At 47.3% G+C, this 27,933-nt stretch overlaps 1 protein-coding gene across 1 annotated transcript in view; it reads left to right on the top strand.

Moving 5' to 3' along the window:
- The window catches only part of LOC128809002 (mucin-5AC-like), a 45,445-nt gene that overhangs the window by 6,070 nt on the left and 11,442 nt on the right, over positions 1-27,933 (top strand). Inside the window, exons 9-30 of the mRNA XM_053980694.1 lie at positions 27-165; positions 1,507-1,617; positions 2,010-2,079; positions 2,856-2,993; positions 3,078-3,242; positions 3,960-4,054; positions 5,036-5,162; positions 5,718-5,973; positions 6,544-6,593; positions 7,208-7,308; positions 7,437-7,588; positions 8,090-8,228; positions 8,328-8,441; positions 8,717-8,896; positions 9,376-9,615; positions 10,218-10,374; positions 10,994-11,122; positions 11,450-11,591; positions 12,840-12,883; positions 12,978-13,143; positions 15,488-19,651; positions 19,988-27,780. Of these exons, the coding sequence (XP_053836669.1) occupies positions 27-165; positions 1,507-1,617; positions 2,010-2,079; positions 2,856-2,993; positions 3,078-3,242; positions 3,960-4,054; positions 5,036-5,162; positions 5,718-5,973; positions 6,544-6,593; positions 7,208-7,308; positions 7,437-7,588; positions 8,090-8,228; positions 8,328-8,441; positions 8,717-8,896; positions 9,376-9,615; positions 10,218-10,374; positions 10,994-11,122; positions 11,450-11,591; positions 12,840-12,883; positions 12,978-13,143; positions 15,488-19,651; positions 19,988-27,780 (14,672 nt within the window). The remainder of the gene's footprint in view (positions 1-26; positions 166-1,506; positions 1,618-2,009; positions 2,080-2,855; positions 2,994-3,077; positions 3,243-3,959; positions 4,055-5,035; positions 5,163-5,717; positions 5,974-6,543; positions 6,594-7,207; positions 7,309-7,436; positions 7,589-8,089; positions 8,229-8,327; positions 8,442-8,716; positions 8,897-9,375; positions 9,616-10,217; positions 10,375-10,993; positions 11,123-11,449; positions 11,592-12,839; positions 12,884-12,977; positions 13,144-15,487; positions 19,652-19,987; positions 27,781-27,933) is intronic.

Below are 27,933 nucleotides of genomic sequence, written 5' to 3'. Positions count from 1 at the left end.
GTTACTGAATGCCTCCTTCATTTCAGTTCCTGTGTTGGAGGTGAATGGTCTTGTGTCACTCAGTCATGCCCTGGGACTTGCAGTGTTGAAGGAGGTTCCCACATTTCAACATTTGATGAGAAATACTATTCTTTCTTTGGAGACTGTAGTTATGTCCTAACCAAGGTAAAAATGAGTCACAATCCTTGCTAAAGGAAAATGTTTTTATTATATATAATGTTGTTCGATGAAAACTTCTGGCAATCGCATCAGTTTTGAGTCATTGAGGGTTAACATGGTTATAGGGTTAACATCCCTAAATGGATTTCAGGGCCTTTTCTGTTAAGGTTATACTAAATAATATCTTAGTATTTTTGTGTTCTTTGATAATTTTTTAGTATTTGCATTGAGTTTTTATGTTAGATTTCATAACCCTAGGTGTACTCATAGTTTACCTTAGTAATTCAGTAAAGATAAACAATTTTCATAAGGACTTCATATTAAATAAAATCTTCTTGACATGATCAATCTCAGTGCTACCAAGAAAAAGAATCATAAAATCTTAAAAAAGAGCTAGAATGAGATGATTTAGAAATAGATTAGCTTAAATCAATGAAACTTTTGGTTAAGATTCACAAGCACTGCCTTGATGCACAATGGCAGCATAGGTCAGACTTAAACCTTAAGCTCCTCCTTTTGGCACCAACATGTAAAATTAGATTCTCAGGGTCTCTGGAGGCAGAGGAAAACTCCTAAATTTGTACACAAAAGTTCAAAAAGCCCTAGAATTTAATACTGAATTTCTAGATGGCTGTAATTCTGCACCTCAGTTGTCCTCAATTTAGTCTTCATTATGCCAAAAAAGTGAAAAACCACATTCAGAATTACAGCCTTCTTTGAGTCTTTCCCTGTTGTGTTTTGGCCATTAGGCACACTTTGATGATGGCTCACAGAACATAGTACTATGAAAATCAGAACTGAGTTGAAATCTGAACCTTTATGCAGTAACTTCCTGAATAATAATTTTGGTTTCATTTTCTATGAGAGGATATTTAAACCCGTATTTCCTACCTGTTACAAGAATGTCCAAATCACCAGGGTCTTGAATAATCTATTCAGTGCAGAAGACATTGGAAACTATCTTTTCTCTCCCTGGTAAACTTCCTAACCAGTGGGCAAGAAAGGCACAGCTCCTTCTGCTCTAGCATATTAAACAGGTATTACCTACACATTAGGAACTCATCTTACTAATGCATGAGGAAGTTTTAATGTTCAGATTAGTATGTCTAATTCACTCCTGAAAGCCAGAAGCAATGCACAGCTTTCAGTTTGCAGACTGCATGAATGCCAACTTACTTGGTGATTCTAGACACATGTTAGACCATAAGAATAAGAAGAAATGAAATAAACAATATTTTTAAAAGACTAACTTTATTAAGAATTCCATTTGCATGTGCGTTTTTTTTTGAGATAACCATTTCAATGTAGCAAATCCTTTTAACAATATCTTTGGCTTTCTTCTCCAAGCTCTGCGACAGCAATGAATTCACAGTGTTGGGGGATATCCACAGGTGTGGTCTGACTGACACTGAGACATGCCTCAAGGGGGTAGCCATCAGCCTAAATGGAGGACAAACGGTGAGCAGCAGATGTATACCCCTGACATCCTCCAGGGATGTTCTCTAAGATTAACAGATGAGGCAAATGGCACCTAACAGCACAGACAAAAAATTTGCACTGCCTTTTTGTTTTATCAAATTTGAACATTATTAAAAGGAAAATTAAGAACAAAGTAAGCACACTAGAAGAGAAGATCTTAGTGGCTTTCTGTTATTTAGGTAACTGGTTTTTGCTTTCTTGGACAGTCAGCGGAACACAGTAATAAAGATTAAAGAAATAGTACAGGAATCAGAATATCATCATAGTCTCCGTCCATTTTTTCCCCTTTATTTTGAGTAGTATTGGATAGGAAACGTTTGGAAAGTATTTAACTTATCTGCTTGATAATAATTGTCTTTTCTTGTGGACAGAACATTGTGATCCAGCCTTCTGGGAGCGTATTTGTGAATATGATCTACACACAGTTACCATTCTCAGCAGGTAAGTTCCTTTGAAAAACTTCTATTTCTCATTTTTATTTTAAAATGTTATTACATAAGTTAAACTAAACTCTGGTTACACTGCAGCAAACCCAGAGCACTGCCATAAAGCACTATCTCCCATTTTTATGTAACAGGATTTGCCTATTCAACACTAATAACATTAGAAAAATCATGGTTTATATTTAGCAATATCTAATTAGTTCAAGCAAATAGTATTATTGCACACTTTCAGATCCAAACAGTGTCATAAGAGAGGAAAGAAAAAATCTGACATGGAACTGGACTCCAATTTCTCAAGTCAGTTCCCTGTGTTCCCCTGTCCTTGTTTGCAAAGCACATTCATCACTGAAGTTTCTCACATGCCAGTTCTTCTCAAACACTACTGCATCTGAACACAAATCAAACCATGAAAGGACAGAATAGGTCCAGACTCCATTGGAGTCTTCAACTAAATAGTGCTATAACATTTTCATCAAACAAAGGCAACATTTTAAATAACAACAGATGTGTGTGTTCTTCCCTAATTTTAAAACACATGACAGAAAGCGGAGGTTTTGTATATATTTGTTGCTTAGGTGTTTAGGTTGGACTATTTTGGTGCTGGATTTGAAATCCTGTAAGGATCATTTTCCCCCCAGTTCTTCAGAAATTAGGATCATAACAAATGCAGCTATAGAATTCCTCTACTATTCTTCTACTAGTTCCTTTAATGAACAGTTAATTCAACTGCTCATATCGAATAAAATTATAACTATTTTGTTCTTATATCCCTAGCAAATGTCACTATCTTCAGGCCTTCATCTTTCTTCATAATTCTGCAAACAACTTTTGGTCTTCAGCTACAGGTTCAACTCATGCCTTTGATGCAAGTTTTTATAGACTTAGACCCATCACATAAAGGGCAGACCTGTGGTGAGTGACCTTGTCCTAACAACTGCCTTCACCAGTACCTGTCATGCTGTAGGAGGCTTGCACAGACCATCTGCTTCCTTCTAGGTCTCTGTGGAAACTTCAACGATGTACAGACAGATGATTTCAAAACCACCAGTGGTGTGATAGAGGGCACTTCAGCTGCCTTTGGCAATACTTGGAAAACTCGAGCTGATTGTTCTGATGCCAAAAATACCTTTGAGGACCCCTGTACTGTCAGCATACAAAATGGTAGGCTCAGCCATCTCTTCTATTCTCCTTTAAGATGCAAAGATGGAATAAACTGATCAACCACCAAGCCAAAATAACAGAACTATTTGCACATGCAGGCAATTTTCCTCAGTTGACACTAGAAGTCTTCAATTAATAAATAGTAGCTAGCAAAATATTTTGGATCTTCAGATATATTCCTTTGGATCAAGACAACAAGTCAACTTACTTAAGGGAAACTGGAACCATACAACATTAATAGTCATTCCTGGAAAGGACTGATTGTCACAACTGTGCCTAGCCCCTCTGAAGGTTGTGGCCCTTCCACTGTTAAACTGAGAACCAGACTTACAGTTCAGAGATTGAAAGCATTCAAGCTGCATTTCAGCCAACAAAATATATAATTCTTGAGTATTCACAAGCTACTTTTCTTTTTTTCTGAAATGAACTAGCGTAGTTCATCTTTTTACAGTGCAAGCCTTCCTTTGTAAAATTCACCTAGGGGTACCTTTCGTTTATTCCACGACAATTATAATGAATTAGATAACATTCAGTTTTTAAAGAGTTAATACTTCTGCCTAGAGGAAGTGAAAGACTGTGTGCCTCAGCAAATGCAGAGGTTAATTATATTGTAATGTTAAGCTTCTGTAATTTCCCTGGAGGAGGTATAGTTATGTTGAGACAAGAGTTTTGCAAACGCACTGCCATAGAAATCCTTACCATATTTTCAATTCACAGACCAGTATGCTCAGCACTGGTGTGGACTGCTCTCCGATACCATGGGACCTTTTGCTGAATGTCACTCAACAGTGAATCCAGAAGTTTACCATAAGGTATTTGGCTCTAATTCCACCCATCCAATATAGGAGAAAAAGACTCAGATTTCTGATACTAACACCTGAGAGAACGACTTGCCAGTTGTGAGGAGATGCATTCATGATAGTTCTTTACAAGCCAAGGATTCATTCTTATCTACACAATATGAAATTTGTTCCTTTGTGAAACTATCTTTCTTTCTATTCCCTGGAGGATAAACATACAGGTGTATTCCTCCTGCACCTATTTTTAGGCGCAAACTTAAACACTAAGTGAGGATTTGGATTCACTGTCAAAGGATAAAAATTGTCCCTTCTGAGAGATATAATGAAAGCTTTAGCCAGAATCTTAACTGGTGCTTTAATTCCTCTGAACTGCTCTCAGAAGGCTTTTACATATATGCAAGGACAAGGCAAGCAATGTGCATAAAAAGCAACAGTGAGAATTGGACAAGATGTGAACGAAAATGTTCCAGAAATTCAAGGTGATGAAACTCTGCACCAGAGTCCCTGCGTACTTTAAAAAACCTTCCTGTTATTGGAAATTTGTAAGATTATGCTCAATAAACATCATCTGGAATTAACAATATTGTCTTATCCCTGCCCAGCATAGAAACACATCAAATAACTTCTTGTATTCTTTGTTCCTCTGCTGCAGACAGCCCAGGCTCTTAAGCAAAAGCTCCAAAAGCTGGGTGGTATCAAATAATTTCCATGTATTCTAAATATATATGGCACAGTGGCAACAAATTTGAAGTAGTTGGAAAACTGCCAACACATGATAAAATAAAAAGAAAAAATAGTTCAAAATAGTGGACCTCTAATTGCTCTTTTTTTACATAAACTCTTGAAAGAGCTCAATGAAAATCAGATATATATTTACTTATACATGTGGATTACACTCATTTTAACCTCTAATGAACATAACACTCCTAAAACCTGCAGAGTTCCATGGCTTTGAAATGACATTCTGATGATCACATCATCCTCTGTTCCTAGACCTGTATGTTTGACACGTGTAACTGTGAGAAGAGTGAGGACTGCATGTGTGCTGCCCTTTCCAGCTATGTCAGAGCCTGTGCTGCTAAAGGAGTTCTTCTCACTGGGTGGAGGAGCAAAGCCTGCAGTAAGTTTTACATCCCTTTGCCTTTTGAAAATTATCACCTAGAAGGCCCCACACAGCAGCTCTCAGGGATTCCACTGTAAATTGTGTTAAACTGGAGTTTAAGTATAGCATTGACTTCAAAGAAGCTGAGTAGGAAAACAATGCCATAAAAGACAAACAACAAACAATAAGAAATATTAAAAACAGGCTTAGTTAGATTACTTGCTCAGAACCATCAGAAAAAACCTGAAGAGCAATACCCTTGCAATAGGAATAAAAGAAGTACGGTGTTTCTCAACTTACTTTGAGAAATGTATAAAAAAAGCATAGAGGAAGAAACATACTGTATCTTATTGTAATTGAACTTTGTTCTTTTTTTTAACTTGGGCAAAACATATGACACATTTATAAGGGAAAATTTTGCTCTAGTACTAAAAAAATTACACTACTGGGCATATCAGTAAAGCATGTGTACAAACAATGCCACGTTTATCATACATACTTTATCTCAAATACTTTATATCTATATTGATTCTTGAATGAACAACAAGTGTAACTCACCTTCTTACTCTCAAGCAAAATACACCACCTTGTGTCCGAAGTCCTTGAAATACACCTACAATGTTGATTCCTGTCAACCCACCTGCCGCTCTCTGAGTCAGCCTGATGTCACATGCAGCATCAAGTTTGTCCCAGTTGATGGCTGTACCTGCATAAATGGAACCTACATGGATGACAGTGGCAAATGTGTGCCTGCTTCTAGCTGTCCTTGTTACTACAAGGGAACTCCTCTGTCTTCTGGTGAAGTTGTTCATGATAATGGTGTTGTCTGGTAAGATATTTGTGAAAAAGAAAAAGTGAAGAGGTTAGATATAGGCAATCATGAAACCATATAAATGTTATGAAATCAAATTAATTTCTATAACTAAAATTTTCAATTTAAAAAAATCACAGCTTCTTAATTCTTAGGGCTACCCATGTTTGGAAGATTGTAGATAAACAACTACAGGAATTCAACAGTCCTGTGGTGGGTCAACCTTTGCTAACAGCCAAACTCCCACCCTGTCCCTTGCCTCCACACTTACTTTTCTTATCCATGACTGTAAAAAGCTTCTTCCATGGTGAAAGATGCCTGATAATTCTGTTATCCCATTTTAATGGGAATCTGAACTATTCTGAAGGACAGCTTTAAACCAGGGATATAGACAGAGCAAACATTATATAGAAACTATTGGTATTTTATTCTAGTCTAATAAAGAATATTAATATTTTTAAATATGCAAACTATTTGATAAAGAACACATTTTATTTTATCACACAGTAATTTTTCATTCTTTCAAGTTCATTGGGAAATAGGCTGAAACATAACAAGTTTAAAAAGATCCATTCCTTGTTTTCATAGCACTTGCACCTATGGAAAGCTGAGCTGCATTGGAGAGAAGCCAGAACCAGGTAACACAAGATTTTCTTTAATTCTCCCTTTCCATCTTCAGTCTTTTTATTTCTTTCTTCTCTTGTCATAATGATGCAAATTGTACAAGTCTGAAATCAACCAAGAAAATGAATTGAGCTCTTCTGTAATGTAGAGGACATTCTCAAAATATAAAGAAACACTGTCTTACCTTTCAGGTGGCTGAAGTTAGAACCCCCTGGGTTACCCAGGGTAAAAGGATACTTGTTCACCTCACTCAATGTGAGAGGAAAGCTATTCTCATTTTAATTGAAGTGTAAAAGCAAAAAAACCTCCAAAGCGACAACAACAACAACAAAAAAAAAAAGGCCAAACAAGTAAACAAGGATATTTGTTATCCTGTTTTGTTCTGCTTTTCTGAAACGAAGTGTTTCATGAAGCCAATTAAAAATTAATTTTATTGAGTAGTCCAAGCATAATCACAAAAACCACGTGAATATGAAATCAAAATAATATTTGGTTTCTCTCTCTCACTACATGCATCACACACTAAGGTACACATAATTCACAAAGGAGTATTTCCATTTTTTCTTGGAAACACGAAGGTACAAATGCATGGTTGGTCTCACATTTCTCATGGTTTTTTCTCTTTCAGTCTGTGTGCCTCCCATGGTGTATGTTGACTGTGACAATATCACTGCAAATGTGGTAGGAGCAGGATGCCAGAAGAGCTGTCAGACTCTAGATATGGAATGCGTAAGTACAGACTCTTTATAACTAGTTGAAAGCATATCAATAAAGATATCTCTTACAATTACCAGCTACAGCTGGACTCTTCCACCACGAAAATGTTTCAAGACATGTTTTCTTTATGGTCCTTACAGTACAAAACTCACTGTGTCTCTGGCTGCATATGTCCTCATGATCAAGTGTTGGATGGCAAAGGTGGCTGTATTGCTCCAGAAGACTGTCCATGTATTCACAATGGGATTTCCTACAGTCCAGGAGAATCAATCAGAGTTGGCTGTAACAACTGGTAAGAGCATATTGAAAAATAATATTTTGGAAATTAAATAACATAATTTCATTTTAGCAGTATCAAGATATCTAGGAAGGAATCCTGCATAAAACAATCCACTTAGTACCTAAAAAGCAAACTGTCTATTTTTCTCAATGGCATAGCCCAGAAATTTCAATTTGTCAGAAAAACACCATGGTTTTGATGTTGTCATATTCATTCAAGTAAAAAAAAAAAAAAAAAAATCTTTCTTCTAAGGAAGTCCTTCCATTTCAATAGATCCAACAGGATCTGGAGATGTGAAACAATTGGTGTCTTCTGATGCAGATGATTCATTACATTAAGTAACACAGTCTTTGGATAAATTCCAATAGTTCTTGAGCTACGTTGCATTTTTGAGAATAAGCAAACCTTATTTTTTCATTAGAATCTTAACACATGTTAAAATACAGAAATGTACTTATATTCATACTGTGTTAGTCTAGTTTTTACATTGGGAGTGCTTTTTGTCTTGTGTAGCACATGTAGAAACAGAAAATGGCAATGCTCTGAGGAACCCTGCCTGGAAACGTGTTCTGTTTATGGCGATGGGCATTATACCACCTTTGATGGCAAACGCTTTGATTTTGAAGGAGACTGTGAATATGTTCTGGTCCAGGTAACAGTGTCCTGCTTAGATTTTTGCTCAAAATACCTTGCATTTTACTTATGAACATGTAACATATAGTAAACAGTGAATATCATTCTCCTGTTTCAGAACTACTGTCGTCAACAAGCTATGAACCAGGGAACCTTCAGAGTCATCACTGAGAACATTCCATGTGGCACTACAGGAACTACCTGCTCCAAGTCTATTAAAGTTTTCCTGGGTGTAAGTATTTTCTTTAAGTTGTGCCAGAAGGATGGAACAAGCTGTCCCAGCTAGACTGCATAGGAGAAGTGGCCTCCAACATAACGAAAAGGTCACTAGACTTTTTTTTCCTCTCTGCTCTAGAAAGCAAAGGAGGAAATCCACAAAGAAATTTGTAGTTGTTGAATAGGATCCTTTTGATGATAATATTATTTCAAGAAGTTACTGTCAATATAAAAAACTACAAAATAGTGACTTTCTAAATTGGCCTCTAACTTTTTCTTCTCCTGTCTTAGAACTATGAGCTGGTACTCGGTGAGGGACACTCTGATGTCATCCAGAGGACACCTGGAGGAAAAATGCCATTCCAAATTCGTTCCATGGGCATCTACCTGGTGGTTGATACTACTGTTGGTCTGATACTCATGTGGGACAAGAAAACTAGTATATTCATCAAACTTAGTCCCAGCTTTCAGGTATACTTTAAAAGTAAAAACATGAATAAAATTAATTCTGTAACATAATCATTATCTCTTAAAGAAAGAGGGTGGAAATTTAGGCTGTAAACCAGAAGAGCAGAAATCACATATTATCTTTGTTGTGTTGACTTACATTGTGTACTATGCATTATCCTTAAATTACATTATTCAGCAATGGCATAACAGCAACTTTATCAGTAGCTTTCTTCATGAAAAACCCTCACTGAAGAGACATATTTAGGATCAGCTAAAACTAAATAGCTCATTACTTAGAACAAAACCCATCAGTCCACTCCTTCATAACAACAAGCTAGAGACCTCTCTTCATGGGAAGCATTTTATGAAAATGTCCAACACTGTAACTAAATAGGCATTAATAATCTTACATAAGAGTCATCCTGAGCTCTGTTACTCACAGCTACTAAGAAATTGTACCTTACTGATCTTTGGCATTTTGTTTTTTTATCCTGATGCAGGGCCATGTCTGCGGACTTTGTGGAAACTATGATGGCAATGGAAATAATGACTTCACTACTCGCAGTCAGTCTGTGGTAGGAAATGTGCTGGAGTTTGCCAATAGCTGGAAAGTATCTTCTAATTGCCCAAATGCCAATCGTACGCAGGATCCGTGCACTGCAAACCCATACAGGAAAGCCTGGGCACAGAAACAATGCAGCATCATCACCAGTGAAGTGTTTGCAAAGTGTCACTCACAGGTATGACAAAAAATTTAGTCTTAAATTCTCGACAAAATAATTACATCCATTTTTATGTGGAATAGATTTTAAAATTCTCTAAAATACATTTTGTCATGCCTGACAAAGTGAAGTTAGACCACATTCTGCATAGAGAGACTGCATAGAAATATTTTCACTTTCACTTTCTCAGCTTTTGTCTTGAGCAAGTACACTAAAGAAATGGATTGTTTCACTTTGATTAGTTAGTTTGTTAGTTTTAATAGAAGGAACAACAGTAGATATATCTCAGTAGATATATCTCGGTATATGTTTATTGTCTAATGGCACCATTTTCTACTAATATAAATATCAACCACCTGATATATATGACTCTGTGCTAGCTTGTAGTAATTACCACTATTTTGCAACTGTCTTCAACACCAAACAGTTCTTAATATTGCATCTTACTAGCAATACCTTTATTCTGCATTTTCCTCTTGATTTTTCAAAGCATTCTCATGATTTCTTCCTTTCTTAGCTTTCTCTCATACAGACCTATGAGTTTCAGATATCTTATTCAGCTATTTTAGGACAGTGCAAAGAGGACAAGGGCATGAAAACTTTAATGTTTTCTTTATCAGGTTGAACCAAATGAATATTACCAAGCATGTGTGGATGATGCTTGTGCCTGTGACACTGGAGGAGACTGTGAATGTTTCTGCACAGCAGTAGCTGCCTATGCTCAAGCATGTAATGAGCTAGACATCTGCATATCATGGAGAACCCCATCCATTTGTCGTAAGTTTCAACCCACTACTTTTTTAAGGGGTTCAGAGGGAAAGAAAACAGAAGGGAAAAAAAAAGGAAACAAAGGAGAACAAGAAAGGAAGGATAAAACTGTGCGTCTGTGCACAAAATACAGCTGTGAGGCACAGCTGTATGCTTAAAAAGCAAACAGACAAACCCCCAAAAAAACCCTAAAAAACACCAACAAAGCAGTTGGGTTAAATTACTGGAAGACAATCTATCTTAGTAAAATGAAACCACAGGCAATAAGTTTACAAGTAGTGTGATTAGTGTCTAATTAACTTAACAATCATGATAAACTACTGATGAAATATATTTTATTACACTGCCACACGTCTACATCAGGTTCCATGTAAATAACCGTAAGTGCAAGCTACCTCAGTGATTCAGTCAATTTATGTTTCATGTTTAATGTGTAACTCCATGATGCATATATTTATTGGTGTTAAAAGGTTTTAGAAATGTAACAATTGTATTGCTTTAGCAATAAGAAAATATATTGTTCCCCACCTATGAGATTATGCTGATCCCATTGGATTTTTACCTAGAAAAACTGAAACAGTATAGAGCTAAAACATCAAAGATATTTTTCTGGCATTTCTTCTTCTAGCTCTCTTCTGTGATTACTATAATCCACAAGGGGAATGTGAGTGGCACTACAAGCCGTGTGGAGCACCTTGTATGAAGACCTGCAATAATCCAAGTGGGAAATGTCTTCATGAGACAAGGGGTTTGGAAGGTAAACATAATTATGCATATCTCATTCTGTTTGAAAGGTTAAAATGCAGTATGGTGAACAAAATTTTTATTACTCAGTGTATGACATGTTTGCACTAAAAATTATAAGAAAATATTTTCTAATTAGTATTGTATTCCCTAATTCCTAACTTGTTTGGCAAATAGGGACAAAATACTCCAAAGCATAATGCACAATCAAAGGAATAGCAGTAAAAGGATGTGACATTCCACTTACCATGTGGGACATTTTGGGAAAAGCAGATATGAGTGTAGGTTTACTTATACTTATGAAAGGCCTAGTGTCAACTTGACTCTTTTTCTATTGCAGGTTGCTATCCACAATGTCCAAAGAATAAGCCCTATTTTGATGAGGAAACCATGACCTGTGTTTCTTACTGTGGTTGTTATGAAGATGGAAAATATTACAAACCAGGAATGGAGATGCCTTCAAAGCAGAAATGTGAATCATGGTAGGATTAGAAAAGAATTTTAAAAATAGATTTTAAAATTGTGGAACATAATTCATCACACATTAAATTTGTTAATTACCAACAGGAACTAGGCCAGTCAGAGGCTGATGAACAATGTCTAATTTTCTTCCCTTCCCAGGAAATGAAATGATAACATAGTGAAACATTTTATCATTGAGAGATTAATTTACTACTTATTTTGTATATTTATTAAAGTCCTTGAACATTATTATAATTATTAAATGAAGTGAAAACAAGCTAAAATAATTTTAGTTAGGGAAGAGTCTGAGAATTTTTAAAAATATATACCTAAAGTCATAATGTGAAATTCATTAGAAGTGAGCAGCCAACACATCTACATTGTTTTGAGCTTGTTTTTGTTATTGCACTGGTACTTGCATAGTTGCAACAGTCAGCAAATATTCTCATGCATTACTGGTGACAAGTGCTGCTAAGCCTTCTGTAAGGCTTAAGTACAGAGTTAGCAAAAGCAATTGTGAAGCAGTTGTCTTAAGATACCTTTAAAGTAGCTACACTTAAATATGGTAAGCAGTGCAATCTGAATAGCAAAAATCTTAAGCCAGAGCCCATTGGAGCTAAACCAATGTCCTTTGCAAGGTTTGCACTTCACAGATGCCTTGGCCTATATCATCTAGGCCATTAACAGCACTAAACCTAATCCATTAAATACATATCTAAATCTCAGTTTATTCAGTATATAGATGTCCTTAGTCCCTGTAAATAAATACGTCAAGATTCAGTTCTTAACAGGTAAATTGCCCTTCAAACCAGAGTTCTTCTTGCATATTTTGGAAGCATAATGGAAATTCACTGTGTAGATTACCTCAACATCTATGGTAGTAATCCTTTGTATATAACCTTTTAAATGCAAATGATATATACACTGTGCTTTTCCCCTGAAAAAATAGACCTGTTGGGTAGATAAGAATATTTGAAATCGTCGATCTCACATTTTTCCTGTTCCCAAAAGCACTGGTAGGGATGCTGCATGTTTTATATGCTGGCTCAAAGAAGAGCTACCTTTCTTGCTGGAGAACTTGTAGCCTGAATATAAATACCTAGCCTGAATTTGTAGAGCAGAACTGACTATCTAACTCAGACAAGATAGGGTCATTTTACATTTAAAGACACAATGAATTGCAAAGGATTGATAGAAGAAAAATTATAACCAAAAAAATGTCACAAACCAGTATATCCACACTCATAATCTGTTTTTCTTTTTTTCAGTGAATGTACAATTCATGGCAAAAAATGCAGATATGATGAACATGGTATGTTGATGAAGTCATTTATATATGAATGATACACATTTAGGGTACTCTGTGTTTCAGGTAGCAAGGAATAACATCCTGTTTTAATCTACAGAATGTATCTGCATTTATGAGGGGCAGAAGTACAACTACAAAGATGTAGTCTACAACACTACAGATGGCACAGGATGGTGTATTGTTGCAACCTGTGGTCCTAATGGAACACTTCAAAGGTTTATGCATGAATGTCTAATCTCAACATCACCCACAACAGCAACGACATTTCACTTCAGCTCTACACCACCTACCACTACTTCCACAGGTACGTCCTTTGTAGCCCCTAAGATTGTATTTTCTTGTTTAGTGAGAAAAACATATTTTACAGTCCTAAGTGGATTGCTCAGATATTGGCATTGAGATAACAAAATTTTGGTTTTTAGAATTCCTGTACAGCATTCTTCAGGTTGGGAATCACAAGTTACTCTAGGCATATGTTGTTTTATGAAATCAGTATTCAGTATAAAATACGTAAGTTTTCAAATTACAGAAAATACCAGCATTACTGGAATTCAGTGGCTATTTTCCATCTTTTTCATAATGAGAGTTCACCTGCAAAAGCTCTCCAACCAGTAAGTGGTTTCTTTAGATCAGAGCTAAACACAAAGTGTAGGGATGTTTGAAATGGAGGAACAAAGACTGCTCTGCTTTAAGTGAGGAGTCAACTGATGTGGAAGAAAAAAGCTACTCTTTCTACTGATTTCAATATATTCCAGAGAGACTAGTATAGGGTGAAGCAAGACAGAACCAAAGCAAATACACTGAACCAAATGCAAAACATATGAGACTTGTTTATTTTCTACAGCGTATAGATTAAACCTGAGCCTTACTTCAGAACCTTGTAACATATAATTAGTATTCCCTTGGGAAGAGACAGTTTGAAGCATGTCACTACATTAAATTGCTGGGTGATGGATTTTCTGTTCTACAACATGCTAAAATAAACTGATGCACTACAGGAGCGTAATGCAAGACAAATTACATCAGGAAAATTGTCAGCCCATTTAAAATAAGAACAAAAAAAATATTAGTATTTACAGGAATTCATTCTTAATTTCATGGTCTCTTCCTTTTCCTTTTCTCCTTCACAGTGTCACCAACTACATCAGTATGTGTTCATGAAGTCTGCGAGTGGTCAGAATGGTATGATGGGAGTTTACAAACCCCTGGCTATGATGGGGGAGATTTTGAAACATTTGATGATTTACGAGCAAAAGGTTATGAAGTTTGTAAAGCCCCAAAGGCTGTTGAATGCAGAGCAGAGAAGTTCCCTGATATACCACTGAAAGACCTTGGCCAAAAAGTAGACTGCAGTACAACACAAGGGCTTATATGTTACAACAAGGATCAAATTTCAACAATGTGCAATAACTACGAAATCAGAATCCTCTGCTGTGTTTTTGTACCATGCTTTTCCACAACGCCTTTCAGCACATCAACCCCAGTCACAACTCCAACTCTGACAGAAACATCTACTGAAACAACATATTCAGTTACTACTGAAAGTACAACATTCATACCTTCACCCACTGAAGAAACAACTAAAATGACAACACCTGTCACCACATCCCCTTCAACAATTCCTCTTTGCTTCAAAGAAAAATGCTACTGGTCAAGATGGTATGATGTCAGTTATCCAGGGTCAGGTTACAATGATGGAGATTTTGATACGATTGAGAACATTAAAAATAAGGGATACAAAGTCTGCAACAATAGAAAGGATGTGGAATGTAGAGCAGTACGGTTCCCTAACACACCATATCCTCTACTGGAGCAACACATAATGTGTAACACAGAACAAGGGTTGAAATGTTACAATAAAGATCAACTGCCACCCATCTGCTACAATTATGAATTGCGTTTTAAATGCTGCACGAATATAAGCATGCCATGTGAAACAACCCCTGAAATTCTGACTACAGCAACACAACCAACTACAAGGTATTCAAGTACAATGCTCAGACCAGAACCAATAACTCTAAGTTTACAAACAAAACACAAGACAACAACTGAATACACAACTGAACCAAAAACAGATTACATCCACACCAGAATAACAACAAAACCAACAATGCAAACTCAAAAACAAACTACAAAAGTGACAAGCAGCACAACAGCAAAAACTACAACATACTCAAAGCCTGCCCCCTGTGAACCCGAAGTGTGCACCTGGAGCCAATGGTTCGACGTTGACTTCCCCTCCTCGGGGCCCAACCAGGGAGACTTCGAAACCTACCAGCACATCCGCGCCGCCGGCAAGCGAGTCTGCCGGCAGCCAAAGCAGATCGAGTGCCAGGCGGAGGACTACCCTGAGGTTCCTATCCAGCAGGTGGGGCAGGTCGTGCAGTGCGACATCCACTTTGGACTGGTGTGCAAGAACGAGGACCAGACGGGCAAATTCAAGATGTGCCTCAACTACAAGATCCGCGTGCTCTGCTGCACCCCCAACTACAACTGCTCAATCCCAATCCCCGTGATAACAACCAGCCCCACCACCAGCACCACGACCACAAGCGTCCCATCCTCCACCGCAGTCACCACCTCCACCTCCACGCCCTACATCTCCACCACCACGAGCCCCACCTCCACGGAAATCAGCACTACCACCAGCACCACCAGCCCCACGTCGACGACGTCTACCACAACTTCCTCCACCACCCCCTGTGAACCCGAAGTGTGCACCTGGAGCCAATGGTTCGACGTCGACTTCCCCTCCTCGGGGCCCAGCCAGGGAGACTTCGAAACCTACCAGCACATCCGCGCCGCCGGCAAGCGAGTCTGCCGGCAGCCAAAGCAGATCGAGTGCCAGGCGGAGGACTACCCTGAGGTTCCTATCCAGCAGGTGGGGCAGGTCGTGCAGTGCGACGTCCACTTTGGACTGGTGTGCAAGAACGAGGACCAGACGGGCAAATTCAAGATGTGCCTCAACTACAAGATCCGCGTGCTCTGCTGCACCCCCAACTACAACTGCTCAATCCCAATCCCCGTGATAACAACCAGCCCCACCACCAGCACCACGACCACAAGCGTCCCATCCTCCACCGCAGTCACCACCTCCACCTCCACGCCCTACATCTCCACCACCACGAGTCCCACCTCCACGGAAATCAGCACTACCACCAGCACCACCAGCCCCACGTCGACGACGTCTACCACAACTTCCTCCACCACCCCCTGTGAACCCGAAGTGTGCACCTGGAGCCAATGGTTCGACGTCGACTTCCCCTCCTCGGGGCCCAACCAGGGAGACTTCGAAACCTACCAGCACATCCGCGCCGCCGGCAAGCAAGTCTGCCGGCGGCCAAAGCAGATCGAGTGCCAGGCGGAGGACTACCCTGAGGTTCCTATCCAGCAGGTGGGGCAGGTCGTGCAGTGCGACGTCCACTTTGGACTGGTGTGCAAGAACGAGGACCAGACGGGCAAATTCAAGATGTGCCTCAACTACAAGATCCGCGTGCTCTGCTGCACCCCCAACTACAACTGCTCAATCCCAATCCCCGTGATAACAACCAGCCCCACCACCAGCACCACGACCACAAGCGTCCCATCCTCCACCGCAGTCACCACCTCCACCTCCACGCCCTACATCTACACCACCACGAGCCCCACCTCCACGGAAATCAGCACTACCACCAGCACCACCAGCCCCACGTCGACGACGTCTACCACAACTTCCTCCACCACCCCCTGTGAACCCGAAGTGTGCACCTGGAGCCAATGGTTCGACGTCGACTTCCCCTCCTCGGGGCCCAACCAGGGAGACTTCGAAACCTACCAGCACATCCGCGCCGCCGGCAAGCGAGTCTGCCGGCAGCCAAAGCAGATCGAGTGCCAGGCGGAGGACTACCCTGAGGTTCCTATCCAGCAGGTGGGGCAGGTCGTGCAGTGCGACGTCCACTTTGGACTGGTGTGCAAGAACGAGGACCAGACGGGCAAATTCAAGATGTGCCTCAACTACAAGATCCGCGTGCTCTGCTGCACCCCCAACTACAACTGCTCAATCCCAATCCCCGTGATAACAACCAGCCCCACCACCAGCACCACGACCACAAGCGTCCCATCCTCCACCGCAGTCACCACCTCCACCTCCACGCCCTACATCTCCACCACCACGAGCCCCACCTCCACGGAAATCAGCACTACCACCAGCACCACCAGCCCCACGTCGACGACGTCTACCACAACTTCCTCCACCACCCCCTGTGAACCCGAAGTGTGCACCTGGAGCCAATGGTTCGACGTCGACTTCCCCTCCTCGGGGCCCAGCCAGGGAGACTTCGAAACCTACCAGCACATCCGCGCCGCCGGCAAGCGAGTCTGCCGGCAGCCAAAGCAGATCGAGTGCCAGGCGGAGGACTACCCTGAGGTTCCTATCCAGCAGGTGGGGCAGGTCGTGCAGTGCGACGTCCACTTTGGACTGGTGTGCAAGAACGAGGACCAGACGGGCAAATTCAAGATGTGCCTCAACTACAAGATCCGCGTGCTCTGCTGCACCCCCAACTACAACTGCTCAATCCCAATCCCCGTGATAACAACCAGCCCCACCACCAGCACCACGACCACAAGCGTCCCATCCTCCACCGCAGTCACCACCTCCACCTCCACGCCCTACATCTCCACCACCACGAGCCCCACCTCCACGGAAATCAGCACTACCACCAGCCCCACGTCGACGACGTCTACCACAACTTCCTCCACCACCCCCTGTGAACCCGAAGTGTGCACCTGGAGCCAATGGTTCGACGTCGACTTCCCCTCCTCGGGGCCCAACCAGGGAGACTTCGAAACCTACCAGCACATCCGCGCCGCTGGCAAGCGAGTCTGCCGGCAGCCAAAGCAGATCGAGTGCCAGGCGGAGGACTACCCTGAGGTTCCTATCCAGCAGGTGGGGCAGGTCGTGCAGTGCGACGTCCACTTTGGACTGGTGTGCAAGAACGAGGACCAGACGGGCAAATTCAAGATGTGCCTCAACTACAAGATCCGCGTGCTCTGCTGCACCCCCAACTACAACTGCTCAATCCCAATCCCCGTGATAACAACCAGCCCCACCACCAGCACCACGACCACAAGCGTCCCATCCTCCACCGCAGTCACCACCTCCACCTCCACGCCCTACATCTCCACCACCACGAGTCCCACCTCCACGGAAATCAGCACTACCACCAGCACCACCAGCCCCACGTCGACGACGTCTACCACAACTTCCTCCATCACCCCCTGTGAACCCGAAGTGTGCACCTGGAGCCAATGGTTCGACGTCGACTTCCCCTCCTCGGGGCCCAACCAGGGAGACTTCGAAACCTACCAGCACATCCGCGCCGCCGGCAAGCGAGTCTGCCGGCAGCCAAAGCAGATCGAGTGCCAGGCGGAGGACTACCCTGAGGTTCCTATCCAGCAGGTGGGGCAGGTCGTGCAGTGCGACGTCCACTTTGGACTGGTGTGCAAGAACGAGGACCAGACGGGCAAATTCAAGATGTGCCTCAACTACAAGATCCGCGTGCTCTGCTGCACCCCCAACTACAACTGCTCAATCCCAATCCCCGTGATAACAACCAGCCCCACCACCAGCACCACGACCACAAGCGTCCCATCCTCCACCGCAGTCACCACCTCCACCTCCACGCCCTACATCTCCACCACCACGAGTCCCACCTCCACGGAAATCAGCACTACCACCAGCCCCACGTCGACGACGTCTACCACAACTTCCTCCACCACCCCCTGTGAACCCGAAGTGTGCACCTGGAGCCAATGGTTCGACGTCGACTTCCCCTCCTCGGGGCCCAACCAGGGAGACTTCGAAACCTACCAGCACATCCGCGCCGCCGGCAAGCGAGTCTGCCGGCAGCCAAAGCAGATCGAGTGCCAGGCGGAGGACTACCCTGAGGTTCCTATCCAGCAGGTGGGGCAGGTCGTGCAGTGCGATGTCCACTTTGGACTGGTGTGCAAAAACGAGGACCAGACGGGCAAATTCAAGATGTGCCTCAACTACAAGATCCGCGTGCTCTGCTGCACCCCCAACTACAACTGCTCAATCCCAATCCCCGTGATAACAACCAGCCCCACCACCAGCACCACGACCACAAGCGTCCCATCCTCCACCGCAGTCACCACCTCCACCTCCACGCCCTACATCTCCACCACCACGAGTCCCACCTCCACGGAAATCAGCACTACCACCAGCACCACCAGCCCCACGTCGACGACGTCTACCACAACTTCCTCCACCACCCCCTGTGAACCCGAAGTGTGCACCTGGAGCCAATGGTTCGACGTCGACTTCCCCTCCTCGGGGCCCAACCAGGGAGACTTCGAAACCTACCAGCACATCCGCGCCGCCGGCAAGCGAGTCTGCCGGCAGCCAAAGCAGATCGAGTGCCAGGCGGAGGACTACCCTGAGGTTCCTATCCAGCAGGTGGGGCAGGTCGTGCAGTGCGACGTCCACTTTGGACTGGTGTGCAAGAACGAGGACCAGACGGGCAAATTCAAGATGTGCCTCAACTACAAGATCCGCGTGCTCTGCTGCACCCCCAACTACAACTGCTCAATCCCAATCCCCGTGATAACAACCAGCCCCACCACCAGCACCACGACCACAAGCGTCCCATCCTCCACCGCAGTCACCACCTCCACCTCCACGCCCTACATCTCCACCACCACGAGTCCCACCTCCACGGAAATCAGCACTACCACCAGCACCACCAGCCCCACGTCGACGACGTCTACCACAACTTCCTCCACCACCCCCTGTGAACCCGAAGTGTGCACCTGGAGCCAATGGTTCGACGTCGACTTCCCCTCCTCGGGGCCCAACCAGGGAGACTTCGAAACCTACCAGCACATCCGCGCCGCCGGCAAGCGAGTCTGCCGGCAGCCAAAGCAGATCGAGTGCCAGGCGGAGGACTACCCTGAGGTTCCTATCCAGCAGGTGGGGCAGGTCGTGCAGTGCGATGTCCACTTTGGACTGGTGTGCAAAAACGAGGACCAGACGGGCAAATTCAAGATGTGCCTCAACTACAAGATCCGCGTGCTCTGCTGCACCCCCAACTACAACTGCTCAATCCCAATCCCCGTGATAACAACCAGCCCCACCACCAGCACCACGACCACAAGCGTCCCATCCTCCACCGCAGTCACCACCTCCACCTCCACGCCCTACATCTCCACCACCACGAGTCCCACCTCCACGGAAATCAGCACTACCACCAGCACCACCAGCCCCACGTCGACGACGTCTACCACAACTTCCTCCACCACCCCCTGTGAACCCGAAGTGTGCACCTGGAGCCAATGGTTCGACGTCGACTTCCCCTCCTCGGGGCCCAACCAGGGAGACTTCGAAACCTACCAGCACATCCGCGCCGCCGGCAAGCGAGTCTGCCGGCAGCCAAAGCAGATCGAGTGCCAGGCGGAGGACTACCCTGAGGTTCCTATCCAGCAGGTGGGGCAGGTCGTGCAGTGCGACGTCCACTTTGGACTGGTGTGCAAAAACGAGGACCAGACGGGCAAATTCAAGATGTGCCTCAACTACAAGATCCGCGTGCTCTGCTGCACCCCCAACTACAACTGCTCAATCCCAATCCCCGTGATAACAACCAGCCCCACCACCAGCACCACGACCACAAGCATCCCGTCCTCCACCGCAGTCACCACCTCCACCTCCACGCCCTACATCTCCACCACCACGAGTCCCACCTCCACGGAAATCAGCACTACCACCAGCACCACCAGCCCCACGTCGACGACGTCTACCACAACTTCCTCCACCACCCCCTGTGAACCCGAAGTGTGCACCTGGAGCCAATGGTTCGACGTCGACTTCCCCTCCTCGGGGCCCAACCAGGGAGACTTCGAAACCTACCAGCACATCCGCGCCGCCGGCAAGCGAGTCTGCCGGCAGCCAAAGCAGATCGAGTGCCAGGCGGAGGACTACCCTGAGGTTCCTATCCAGCAGGTGGGGCAGGTCGTGCAGTGCGACGTCCACTTTGGACTGGTGTGCAAAAACGAGGACCAGACGGGCAAATTCAAGATGTGCCTCAACTACAAGATCCGCGTGCTCTGCTGCACCCCCAACTACAACTGCTCAATCCCAATCCCCGTGATAACAACCAGCCCCACCACCAGCACCACGACCACAAGCGTCCCATCCTCCACCGCAGTCACCACCTCCACCTCCACGCCCTACATCTCCACCACCACGAGTCCCACCTCCACGGAAATCAGCACTACCACCAGCACCACCAGCCCCACGTCGACGACGTCTACCACAACTTCCTCCACCACCCCCTGTGAACCCGAAGTGTGCACCTGGAGCCAATGGTTCGACGTCGACTTCCCCTCCTCGGGGCCCAACCAGGGAGACTTCGAAACCTACCAGCACATCCGCGCCGCCGGCAAGCGAGTCTGCCGGCAGCCAAAGCAGATCGAGTGCCAGGCGGAGGACTACCCTGAGGTTCCTATCCAGCAGGTGGGGCAGGTCGTGCAGTGCGACGTCCACTTTGGACTGGTGTGCAAAAACGAGGACCAGACGGGCAAATTCAAGATGTGCCTCAACTACAAGATCCGCGTGCTCTGCTGCACCCCCAACTACAACTGCTCAATCCCAATCCCCGTGATAACAACCAGCCCCACCACCAGCACCACGACCACAAGCATCCCGTCCTCCACCGCAGTCACCACCTCCACCTCCACGCCCTACATCTCCACCACCACGAGTCCCACCTCCACGGAAATCAGCACTACCACCAGCACCACCAGCCCCACGTCGACGACGTCTACCACAACTTCCTCCACCACCCCCTGTGAACCCGAAGTGTGCACCTGGAGCCAATGGTTCGACGTTGACTTCCCCTCCTCGGGGCCCAACCAGGGAGACTTCGAAACCTACCAGCACATCCGCGCCGCCGGCAAGCGAGTCTGCCGGCAGCCAAAGCAGATCGAGTGCCAGGCGGAGGACTACCCTGAGGTTCCTATCCAGCAGGTGGGGCAGGTCGTGCAGTGCGACGTCCACTTTGGACTGGTGTGCAAGAACGAGGACCAGACGGGCAAATTCAAGATGTGCCTCAACTACAAGATCCGCGTGCTCTGCTGCACCCCCAACTACAACTGCTCAATCCCAATCCCCGTGATAACAACCAGCCCCACCACCAGCACCACGACCACAAGCGTCCCATCCTCCACCGCAGTCACCACCTCCACCTCCACGCCCTACATCTCCACCACCACGAGTCCCACCTCCACGGAAATCAGCACTACCACCAGCACCACCAGCCCCACGTCGACGACGTCTACCACAACTTCCTCCACCACCCCCTGTGAACCCGAAGTGTGCACCTGGAGCCAATGGTTCGACGTCGACTTCCCCTCCTCGGGGCCCAACCAGGGAGACTTCGAAACCTACCAGCACATCCGCGCCGCCGGCAAGCGAGTCTGCCGGCAGCCAAAGCAGATCGAGTGCCAGGCGGAGGACTACCCTGAGGTTCCTATCCAGCAGGTGGGGCAGGTCGTGCAGTGCGACGTCCACTTTGGACTGGTGTGCAAGAACGAGGACCAGACGGGCAAATTCAAGATGTGCCTCAACTACAAGATCCGCGTGCTCTGCTGCACCCCCAACTACAACTGCTCAATCCCAATCCCCGTGATAACAACCAGCCCCACCACCAGCACCACGACCACAAGCGTCCCATCCTCCACCGCAGTCACTACCTCCACCTCCACGCCCTACATCTCCACCACCACGAGTCCCACCTCCACGGAAATCAGCACTACCACCAGCACCACCAGCCCCACGTCGACGACGTCTACCACAACTTCCTCCACCACCCCCTGTGAACCCGAAGTGTGCACCTGGAGCCAATGGTTCGACGTCGACTTCCCCTCCTCGGGGCCCAACCAGGGAGACTTCGAAACCTACCAGCACATCCGCGCCGCCGGCAAGCGAGTCTGCCGGCAGCCAAAGCAGATCGAGTGCCAGGCGGAGGACTACCCTGAGGTTCCTATCCAGCAGGTGGGGCAGGTCGTGCAGTGCGACGTCCACTTTGGACTGGTGTGCAAAAACGAGGACCAGACGGGCAAATTCAAGATGTGCCTCAACTACAAGATCCGCGTGCTCTGCTGCACCCCCAACTACAACTGCTCAATCCCAATCCCCGTGATAACAACCAGCCCCACCACCAGCACCACGACCACAAGCGTCCCATCCTCCACCGCAGTCACCACCTCCACCTCCACGCCCTACATCTCCACCACCACGAGTCCCACCTCCACGGAAATCAGCACTACCACCAGCACCACCAGCCCCACGTCGACGACGTCTACCACAACTTCCTCCACCACCCCCTGTGAACCCGAAGTGTGCACCTGGAGCCAATGGTTCGACGTCGACTTCCCCTCCTCGGGGCCCAACCAGGGAGACTTCGAAACCTACCAGCACATCCGCGCCGCCGGCAAGCGAGTCTGCCGGCAGCCAAAGCAGATCGAGTGCCAGGCGGAGGACTACCCTGAGGTTCCTATCCAGCAGGTGGGGCAGGTCGTGCAGTGCGACGTCCACTTTGGACTGGTGTGCAAAAACGAGGACCAGACGGGCAAATTCAAGATGTGCCTCAACTACAAGATCCGCGTGCTCTGCTGCACCCCCAACTACAACTGCTCAATCCCAATCCCCGTGATAACAACCAGCCCCACCACCAGCACCACGACCACAAGCATCCCGTCCTCCACCGCAGTCACCACCTCCACCTCCACGCCCTACATCTCCACCACCACGAGTCCCACCTCCACGGAAATCAGCACTACCACCAGCACCACCAGCCCCACGTCGACGACGTCTACCACAACTTCCTCCACCACCCCCTGTGAACCCGAAGTGTGCACCTGGAGCCAATGGTTCGACGTTGACTTCCCCTCCTCGGGGCCCAACCAGGGAGACTTCGAAACCTACCAGCACATCCGCGCCGCCGGCAAGCGAGTCTGCCGGCAGCCAAAGCAGATCGAGTGCCAGGCGGAGGACTACCCTGAGGTTCCTATCCAGCAGGTGGGGCAGGTCGTGCAGTGCGACGTCCACTTTGGACTGGTGTGCAAGAACGAGGACCAGACGGGCAAATTCAAGATGTGCCTCAACTACAAGATCCGCGTGCTCTGCTGCACCCCCAACTACAACTGCTCAATCCCAATCCCCGTGATAACAACCAGCCCCACCACCAGCACCACGACCACAAGCGTCCCATCCTCCACCGCAGTCACCACCTCCACCTCCACGCCCTACATCTCCACCACCACGAGTCCCACCTCCACGGAAATCAGCACTACCACCAGCACCACCAGCCCCACGTCGACGACGTCTACCACAACTTCCTCCACCACCCCCTGTGAACCCGAAGTGTGCACCTGGAGCCAATGGTTCGACGTCGACTTCCCCTCCTCGGGGCCCAACCAGGGAGACTTCGAAACCTACCAGCACATCCGCGCCGCCGGCAAGCGAGTCTGCCGGCAGCCAAAGCAGATCGAGTGCCAGGCGGAGGACTACCCTGAGGTTCCTATCCAGCAGGTGGGGCAGGTCGTGCAGTGCGACGTCCACTTTGGACTGGTGTGCAAGAACGAGGACCAGACGGGCAAATTCAAGATGTGCCTCAACTACAAGATCCGCGTGCTCTGCTGCACCCCCAACTACAACTGCTCAATCCCAATCCCCGTGATAACAACCAGCCCCACCACCAGCACCACGACCACAAGCGTCCCATCCTCCACCGCAGTCACTACCTCCACCTCCACGCCCTACATCTCCACCACCACGAGTCCCACCTCCACGGAAATCAGCACTACCACCAGCACCACCAGCCCCACGTCGACGACGTCTACCACAACTTCCTCCACCACCCCCTGTGAACCCGAAGTGTGCACCTGGAGCCAATGGTTCGACGTCGACTTCCCCTCCTCGGGGCCCAACCAGGGAGACTTCGAAACCTACCAGCACATCCGCGCCGCCGGCAAGCGAGTCTGCCGGCAGCCAAAGCAGATCGAGTGCCAGGCGGAGGACTACCCTGAGGTTCCTATCCAGCAGGTGGGGCAGGTTGTGCAGTGCGACGTCCACTTTGGACTGGTGTGCAAGAACGAGGACCAGACGGGCAAATTCAAGATGTGCCTCAACTACAAGATCCGCGTGCTCTGCTGCACCCCCAACTACAACTGCTCAGTCCCAATCCCCGTGATAACAACCAGCCCCACCACCAGCACCACGACCACAAGCGTCCCATCCTTCACCGCAGTCACCACCTCCACCTCCACGCCCTACATCTCCACCACCACGAGTCCCACCTCCACGGAAATCAGCACTACCACCAGCACCACGTCGACGACGTCTACCACAACTTCCTCCACCACCCCCTGTGAACCCGAAGTGTGCACCTGGAGCCAATGGTTCGACGTCGACTTCCCCTCCTCGGGGCCCAACCAGGGAGACTTCGAAACCTACCAGCACATCCGCGCCGCCGGCAAGCGAGTCTGCCGGCAGCCAAAGCAGATCGAGTGCCAGGCGGAGGACTACCCTGAGGTTCCTATCCAGCAGGTGGGGCAGGTCGTGCAGTGCGACGTCCACTTTGGACTGGTGTGCAAGAACGAGGACCAGACGGGCAAATTCAAGATGTGCCTCAACTACAAGATCCGCGTGCTCTGCTGCACCCCCAACTACAACTGCTCAATCCCAATCCCCGTGATAACAACCAGCCCCACCACCAGCACCACGACCACAAGCGTCCCATCCTCCACCGCAGTCACCACCTCCACCTCCACGCCCTACATCTCCACCACCACGAGTCCCACCTCCACGGAAATCAGCACTACCACCAGCACCACCAGCCCCACGTCGACGACGTCTACCACAACTTCCTCCACCACCCCCTGTGAACCCGAAGTGTGCACCTGGAGCCAATGGTTCGACGTCGACTTCCCCTCCTCGGGGCCCAACCAGGGAGACTTCGAAACCTACCAGCACATCCGCGCCGCCGGCAAGCGAGTCTGCCGGCAGCCAAAGCAGATCGAGTGCCAGGCGGAGGACTACCCTGAGGTTCCTATCCAGCAGGTGGGGCAGGTCGTGCAGTGCGACGTCCACTTTGGACTGGTGTGCAAGAACGAGGACCAGACGGGCAAATTCAAGATGTGCCTCAACTACAAGATCCGCGTGCTCTGCTGCACCCCCAACTACAACTGCTCAGTCCCAATCCCCGTGATAACAACCAGCCCCACCACCAGCACCACGACCACAAGCGTCCCATCCTCCACCGCAGTCACCACCTCCACCTCCACGCCCTACATCTCCACCACCACGAGTCCCACCTCCACGGAAATCAGCACTACCACCAGCCCCACGTCGACGACGTCTACCACAACTTCCTCCACCACCCCCTGTGAACCCGAAGTGTGCACCTGGAGCCAATGGTTCGACGTCGACTTCCCCTCCTCGGGGCCCAACCAGGGAGACTTCGAAACCTACCAGCACATCCGCGCCGCCGGCAAGCGAGTCTGCCGGCAGCCAAAGCAGATCGAGTGCCAGGCGGAGGACTACCCTGAGGTTCCTATCCAGCAGGTGGGGCAGGTCGTGCAGTGCGACGTCCACTTTGGACTGGTGTGCAAGAACGAGGACCAGACGGGCAAATTCAAGATGTGCCTCAACTACAAGATCCGCGTGCTCTGCTGCACCCCCAACTACAACTGCTCAATCCCAATCCCCGTGATAACAACCAGCCCCACCACCAGCACCACGACCACAAGCGTCCCATCCTCCACCGCAGTCACCACCTCCACCTCCACGCCCTACATCTCCACCACCACGAGTCCCACCTCCACGGAAATCAGCACTACCACCAGCACCACCAGCCCCACGTCGACGACGTCTACCACAACTTCCTCCACCACCCCCTGTGAACCCGAAGTGTGCACCTGGAGCCAATGGTTCGACGTCGACTTCCCCTCCTCGGGGCCCAACCAGGGAGACTTCGAAACCTACCAGCACATCCGCGCCGCCGGCAAGCGAGTCTGCCGGCAGCCAAAGCAGATCGAGTGCCAGGCGGAGGACTACCCTGAGGTTCCTATCCAGCAGGTGGGGCAGGTCGTGCAGTGCGACGTCCACTTTGGACTGGTGTGCAAGAACGAGGACCAGACGGGCAAATTCAAGATGTGCCTCAACTACAAGATCCGCGTGCTCTGCTGCACCCCCAACTACAACTGCTCAGTCCCAATCCCCGTGATAACAACCAGCCCCACCACCAGCACCACGACCACAAGCGTCCCATCCTTCACCGCAGTCACCACCTCCACCTCCACGCCCTACATCTCCACCACCACGAGTCCCACCTCCACGGAAATCAGCACTACCACCAGCCCCACGTCGACGACGTCTACCACAACTTCCTCCACCACCCCCTGTGAACCCGAAGTGTGCACCTGGAGCCAATGGTTCGACGTCGACTTCCCCTCCTCGGGGCCCAACCAGGGAGACTTCGAAACCTACCAGCACATCCGCGCCGCCGGCAAGCGAGTCTGCCGGCAGCCAAAGCAGATCGAGTGCCAGGCGGAGGACTACCCTGAGGTTCCTATCCAGCAGGTGGGGCAGGTCGTGCAGTGCGACGTCCACTTTGGACTGGTGTGCAAGAACGAGGACCAGACGGGCAAATTCAAGATGTGCCTCAACTACAAGATCCGCGTGCTCTGCTGCACCCCCAACTACAACTGCTCATTCTCCACCCTCTCGCCCACCACTAGCGCATCATCCATTACTCCCCTTAGTGAACCCTTCTTTACAACACCTCTTCCTCACATTTCAACTACCCCATGTTTCTGCAAGATTGGTGATGGTATTTTTTCGCCTGGTTAGTGTGCATTGTTTTTTTTGCCTATTTTGTTTATTTTCAATTTTTCCTTTTATGCTTTTTTTTGACCTTGTTTTTGTTCATTAACCTTGTTTCCGTTTTTTGCCCTTTTTTTTTTTAGTCTTTTTTTTTGAGTTCTTTTCACTTATTTGT

This window comes from Vidua macroura, chromosome 6, assembly GCF_024509145.1.
Source record: "Vidua macroura isolate BioBank_ID:100142 chromosome 6, ASM2450914v1, whole genome shotgun sequence".
Taxonomy (NCBI): Eukaryota; Metazoa; Chordata; class Aves; order Passeriformes; family Viduidae; genus Vidua; species Vidua macroura.
This window is presented reverse-complemented; position numbering and strand designations above follow the sequence as displayed.